A 6,878-nucleotide genomic window follows, 5' to 3' on the forward strand; every position below is an offset into this window, starting at 1 on the left:
CTTGTTTTTCTTCTTTTCCATCCCCCACCATAGGGCATTTCAGAAAAAAGCCAGATTTCACAGAACTCAAGGAAAATATTTGAGAGGTTAAGAGAGAGACAGATCACAGCTGTCCACCGGCTGCCTCCCCGTATGAAAGATGAGGGTCTTGCTGTCTCCATTTTCTGCGGCAAAGCCCGAAGAGCTGCTCGGCACTGCGAAAGCACGATTTGGTGTTAAGAATTTGACTTATCAGCCAGCGCCCCCAGAAGCAGGCCTGCTCCCACGCCCCTTTGTGCTGACACCAACATTCATCTGGTCCCACGGTGACTCAGGCCAGGGATCTAAACCAGCATGAAAATATTCATTCCTCCCTCTCTGTCCCCACCTTGCAGGGCTCTCTTACTGGTCACCACCTAGTCAGACAGGTGACAGGACCGGGGCGAGAGGCAATGGCAGCACGTGAGACCATTTCTCCATACCAGGACCTATTAAGACAACTGAATTCTGTTACCAAATCACTTCCTGACAGCACACAAAGAGACAAAACCTCCCCTTTCAGTAAACAAGGTTAATGGTTCCAAGTGTCATTTCGTGTCTTCTGATTGTGTCAGAGTAATCAATGATTAGAGAAAATACCACGGTATCTAATCACCTAGTTATCCTTACACTGGCTCTGCTACACCCTCCCCGTGCCCAGAGGGGAAGGGAATGACTGAAGCACTAGCGCCTCTGAAGTGTTCTCAGACAACAACCCTGTGACCAAACCTGTTTGCAAACTTTGCGATGCCACGGGCTGCTACAAACTGTTTTCATCAAAGGGTCTACCTGCTGGTTTTGGACTTTTCCCATTAAAATGTTCCCACATACAATTTTTACTTTAACTCTGCTCCCTAAACACTTTGGTAGCATCAGTAAACTTAACTTTGTACCAGCAGCGAGATGAGTGCCACGCTTCTGCATCTTTTTAGAGTCAATTTATGCAAACAGGCCAATCCCACCACTGCAGCGAAATCTCACATCAACTTAAGAAACCTCTGACTATACCCATTGTCCACCAAACCACGTACGGCAGCAGATGTAACTCCTCACAGACGTGCCAGCAACAAGGAAAACCAAAGAGCATCTTCCCAGAGCACCACAAGGAAGATGTTCTTTAGAGCAACACCAGCCTCGCGCCCAGCCAGTTGTGCATTTGGACAAAGCTTGCTCACTGGCTCCCTCTGCTGAGCCACACTAATATTTCATCTGTTAATTATCAAGAGGAAGATGGTGGAAGAGTAACCAGTGCTCTATACTTCCAGACCAACACCAGCCGGCATCAGCTATGGAGATGCCCATAGTCCCTCGGTGCGAGAATCCAGAGCCAGGTCCTCTGCAGGGGGTGGCAGTTTTTTCATGGGCTCTGAAGCACCTGAAGCCCAATTCCTCCTTCCCAGCAAACATGGCTAGTACGTGCCATGAAGGCTTCCACCTCCGCGAGGGTTCTTCTAGCCCCTTTTCCTGACGCTTGTATGAATTCGATGAAATCTCTACTCCCTGTCAGGTCTGACCCCACTGGCTACTTTCAGCTACGACTTCATGGGAAGACAGATGGTGCTGTTACATAAACCTCGCTTCCTGCCCAAGTCTGGCTAAGAAAGAGCTCGAGCGTGCCAGCTTCGTTCATACGGACAGCCTCGGTTTTTCTAAGAGCAGAGCTATTACTACCCAAGCATCCTCTTCCAGCTATCTGGTAACCGACCTCAACAGATAAAGAAAACAGACAGGACTAACTTTCTCCACTCACTTTCTGCCAATTTCTAAGAAAGGAAAAATTGTTGAGACTCCAGCAGTCTCCCAGAATAGAAAAATATTTGCCTTTCTCCAACCACTTTCGGTTGAACCCATTTCTGAGCCTACAGAATTAAGAATCATGCTTTTGCTTTTTGATCGAAGCAGGTGGTATTCTTCCCGACTAAAAGTGTTACATCTCACATGGATGAACAAAGAACAGGAAAAAAAAAAAATTCCATTTGGGAAGGGACGTACATTCCACATTTTGTTACGGTTCCAGGGATGAGAAGTTAACCTGCAAAACTCCAAGCTTCCTGCAAAACGCAAGGCACAGCTCCTGCAATGCCTCTGAAAAGTTGCTAAATTTGCTGAGGTTTATGTGGTGACTGCTGGATCAAAGCCGTTCCTCAGAAACCCCAACAACGCTGTACACAAGCTTTAAAATACTAATGGGTTACCTGGCAGCAGTTTGTGGCCAAGACCTGGTTCTTCACAAAAGACACCTGAAGCGCTGGTTTCAGCATAAGGGTGCAGAGAAACAGCCAACGCAGACACCAGACATGGGGCTGGATGTTCAGTCTGGAATGGGTCCTGGTGGGCAGTCAACCCAGCACCTGTATCCTCTTGCCCTTTGGGTTCTTTCTCCCCAACTCATTCATAGTTAAGAAAACTGAAATTCAAATACCAATTCCTTTCTGGTTACACAAAACAGGAAAAACACCCCAAATCAAACCCTTACACCCTCCAAATCCTAGTCATCTGCAGTCCCTCAGCATATTTCATGCCACAAGCAGTTTCCCTACCCTTTAAATCACATGCGTTGCAAGGTTTGTGCAACACCTTCTATTACAGATTGCAATGAAGACACCAGAAAACCTTTTTTCCTCTTCAAATTTAATGTGGTGCTTTTGCATCAGTTAGAACACCAATTTGTGAGGATAGACTCCATTTGAGAGACAGAACGTAGAACGCAGGTACCCACGGAGCTGAGGCACCTTCTTGATTTGCGTAAGGATCTGTGAATCCACTGCCTTCTGGTCTGACTTGCGCTGCTCCGTGATCTCATATTTCTAGAAAGTACAAAAAATAACGTTAAAATCCCCCAGAGTGACTTCAGACTCTTCTGTGGAGATGACAAAATTCAGGGCAAACCCCGAGTTCTGGCATTTTTGAGAAATTTTTTCTCCATTTGTTCTAAATATGGGAAAGGTGGTAGGAGACCGGAGGTGGCAGAGAGAACCGAAGCCACCGTTTGGCATACGTTGCATGTCTCCGAGCCAGCAGCATGCCCTTGGCAGGAGCAAAACAGTAAAGGTGTTTCTTGGTCAAAAAAAAAGAAATTTAACCAGAATAATCATCGCTGCTGCTCTGCTAAGGGAGAACAGAACCCCCAAATTTCAAAGGGGGTTACCTCAACGCTGCTGTATTAATTCATTTTTAATGGTATTACCTCATGTTATCGACAACCACTTAAAATTAATTTGTTTCATGGTATCTCCCCCCTTTCCAGCCTGGCCCTAAGTAACACGGACACTCATAAAGAATGAACAATCGTGCTCCTCACTTCTTTTTCAGTGTCAAAGATCTCGCCTTCCTGGTGCTTGGGCTTACGCAGTCTCTTCTTCTTAAAGTACGCATCGGTGAGATGCTTGGGAATTTTCACTCCAGAGATATCAACCTTTGTAGATGTCGCAATAACGAATTTCTGATGGGCCCTACGCAGAGGGACACGGTTGATAACCAAGGGTCCTAAAGGCAGAAGAGAGCAGGAGGTTAGCTTTCCTGGCGACCACCCGTTTTAGTGGAAGTCTGGTAGCGTACGAGATTAGTTTCTTTAGAGATGCCTACAGCTCAAATCTGTACAATCCACACAACCCTTTTCCGCCACCTCTAGAAAAGCCAAAAAACTACTTCCTGATCTCCTCCAGGCAGTCAGATACTGAAGCTGAATTACCCCCCCTCCACCTCCCCGGAAGAGTCACAAACCGTGACTCCATGTAGTCACACGAACGCATGATGTGCCAAACCACTCGCGTGCCGATCTGCAGCACTACTGACCCCAGAGACAAGCCCGAACTTAAAAAACACCCCAAACCCCCAAATGCACCCCCCTGCAAACCATACCAAAAAAATCATCACACTTATGTAAGTTTTTTACCTGTAACAAGCAGAAGGCCAGTAGCAAGCTGCTTCAAGAAGACGACACGCTGAAAAGAGAGATGCGACGTCAGTCCTCAGGCCCCAGCACTCCCAAATACCACCACCGAACTGGGCCCATGCCCACCCTCGCCCTGCGTTACTGGTACAAGCAGCGAGCAAGTGCCCAGGCACAACTGTGCGGCTCGAGGAACCGCCGCGCGGCCAAGCTGCCGCCAGCGCTCAGAGCACGGCTCTGCCAGGGTCGCCTCGTCTCTGACAGGTCACGACGCTCCACGTGCTTCGTCACTCAAGGCTGAGCAAAGCCAACTAGTTCGTTCTTTAATCTCTGCCTATTCTACAGGCTGGCGAGACGGCCCTCCCGCCACCCCAATTCTGTGTCTAAGTTAAAGGCAGGAACTAGACAAAAACCAGAAGGGCACCACAAGGTCAGAGCCACCCCCCAGTTCTTTCTGGTCAAGTTTTCCTTCTCTGAACAGCATTATTTTAAGTAACTTGGCATCGAAGCCAAAGAATGCAAGAAAAAAGGACCAAGTTTTGTCCTCACTGCAACACTAACAGGCATCGAGTTGGCCGCTCTGCGGTGCAAAGTCAGCACGACACAGACCTACGCACTTTCCTGCATCACAGCAGCTCCCTTCATTTTGTCTCAGCGACCAGAGCAGCCTGTTTTACCGCCAGCTCTGTGCAGAAGAACATTAAAGACTGTTTCCCCTAAAGGCAAGACGAGAGAAAGCATCTGGACAGAATTCACAGAAAAGCAGATTTGCCCCTTGTGGCCAAGCAGCGTCCTGTGAAATCAGCTGGTAAAATTCAGGATAACTCTGCTCAGTCAAAATGGTTCCAGCACAGAAATGCAGCGGTGAGAGGACGAAGTCCCTGTTACCTTGCCTCTGTGACGGCCGGTCAGAAGGATCAGAACAGTTCCTGGGGTGATAGAGGCCCGCAGCCGCCTCTTGTGCTGGCAAAAGGGCTTCTTGCCGTGACTCAGGAGCTTGCGAGGAACATCTTCAGTGGGGTAGTATCTGGGCTAGAAAAAGAGGAGCAAAACGTTGCACCACCCCATATTCCACAGGGCAGTTCAGACTCTTCCTTTTGTAAGAGACTCAATTTCCCTCAAGACAACCTTTCTGAAAGGTTTTTTTCCTCTGCTGTGACTTCAGGAGCAGACAGAGTATTTTCTGTACAACTAAAAGCTGAGACCAGCTCTATATTTCTGCACATGCTTCCAATGCAGCACAGCGACACAAACGGTAGAGGCGAACCCACTCGTGCCCAAATCTCTGAATTTACCAGCATCTCCCCCGAGGACGGCCATTGCTCGGTCCGTACCTCGAGGCCGTAACTGCCACCAGCTCGGGGAGGCATAGCACGGGCTGAAGCTGCTACGTCACCCCAGCCTGAAGGCGCATCATCCAGTCAAAAGTTCCGTCGCGGCCTTCGACCGCTAGATCTTTTTCTTACCATTTTGCGGATTTTAACCACTCGGCTGCCTCCGTTCTTGTCTCCACCCACTGGTTTGGTGATGGTCGCGCGTGGCTTTTCTTTCTTTTTCTTTTCTATCTGCACGCAAAGAGAAGGGGAAACAGATGATGTTTCAAACCCAAGTCACTAAGAAAAACAGTATTATTTGAACACAGCACTTTCAGCCCTACCTTTGTTTCTGGAGCAGTGTACTTGCGCTTGTACAGTGCTTTTCTGGCATACATGGCTGACCGGGAATACCTCCCGATACCCCGGGCCAGGACAGGGTTACGGCTGGCATGATACTTCTTAGTCTTCTTTTTCTTCTCGCCTGCTTCCTTCTGGCCTGTCTTCTGCTCAGCTGGCTTCTTCTCACCTGGCTTCTTCTTGCCCGGCTTCTTCTCACCTGGCTTTTTCTCGCCGCCTGCCTTCTCACCCGCCATCTGGGGATCCAAATAGAAAAAAAATTATGAAAAGAATCGGAACTTGATTCTTTACACCAGCCGCCTCCTACCGCCGTGGCTACTCACGACACCGCAGTCAAAGCCCGTTTGCTGCACGTCCATCCCTCACGCAAAAGGCTCCTCCACGCTAATTCCAACAACTACGAGTTCACCGAACGCACTCAAGCCCTCCTCAGCAACACACGCCAAGGCCGCAGTCGCCCCTCTGTCTCCGAGGGTGGTCACAGGCCCCCTGTGCTCGGGACAATTCCCGCCCCCCCCCCCCCCCAGCCCCGCCGGGCCCTGCCACACCGCGGGGTTACGCCGTACTTCCCCAGGCCACCGCTCAGCGCTGGGGAGGCCTCCAGCTCCGGCCCCAGCCGAGTCCGACTCTCCCGCTCCCAGCTGGGCGCCAGTGCTCCCCGGGAGGCTCCGGCCCAGCGGGTCACGGCCCAGCCCGGCCTCCACAACCAGCTGCGGCCTGGCCCGGCCGGAGGCAGCTAAACCTCCCGCTCCCCTCCCAGATCGGCCCCCGCGCTTCATCGCCGTCTCCCCGAGGGCGCCGGGTCAGGCCCGTGAGCCCAGCGCAGCCACTCGAGGGCAGATGGCGGCGGATAACACCCGCCCGATCCCAGCCCTGCCCGCCGCCGGTCCGCCATTCTTACCTTCCGGGGAGGGAAAGGGACCTACATCCGGGTACAAGTGGGCTAAAGGGACCGCGGCGTCTGACGTCACGGAGTCGGCTGCAGAGCACGCTGGGACTTGTAGTTCGGACGGGTCTGGCGCGACCTAGGGCAGCCCTGGGTCAGCCGAGGAGGGGGATGGCGGGAGTGAACACCGGGCACCCGGTTCCGCGAGGGCTGCGTGGTGACCAGGAGCGGGGGTCGCGGTCCTGCCGCTGCCTCACCCTCCCTCCAGCTCGGGGCACCAACCGAAGTAAGGCTCTGCGCCGGCCACCCGCCGGCCCGGCTCCGCGGGGCGAGACTCCACCGCTCCCGTGGCCGGTAACCCCGGGGCTCGCTCCCAGGGGGACCCCACAGCCCCCGCTCTGAGACCGCC

The 6,878-nt window shown here is 51.7% G+C and overlaps 1 protein-coding gene across 1 annotated transcript; it reads right to left on the reverse strand.

Annotated features, from left to right (window-relative positions):
• Positions 1-2,628: 2,628 nt before the first annotated feature.
• RPL6 (ribosomal protein L6) lies at positions 2,629-6,560 on the reverse strand. Its single transcript, XM_086474210.1, has 7 exons — positions 6,485-6,560; positions 5,568-5,819; positions 5,377-5,475; positions 4,799-4,942; positions 3,914-3,962; positions 3,320-3,504; positions 2,629-2,825 (listed from the first exon to the last, which is right to left on the reverse strand). The coding sequence occupies exons 2-7, from the start codon at positions 5,817-5,819 to the stop codon at positions 2,673-2,675; spliced, it is 882 nt and encodes a 293-aa protein (XP_086330336.1). The 5' UTR covers positions 6,485-6,560; the 3' UTR covers positions 2,629-2,672.
• Positions 6,561-6,878: the final 318 nt, after the last annotated feature.

The sequence above is a fragment of the Leptosomus discolor genome, chromosome 16, assembly GCF_034619465.1.
Source record: "Leptosomus discolor isolate bLepDis1 chromosome 16, bLepDis1.hap2, whole genome shotgun sequence".
NCBI lineage: Eukaryota > Metazoa > Chordata > Aves > Leptosomiformes > Leptosomidae > Leptosomus > Leptosomus discolor.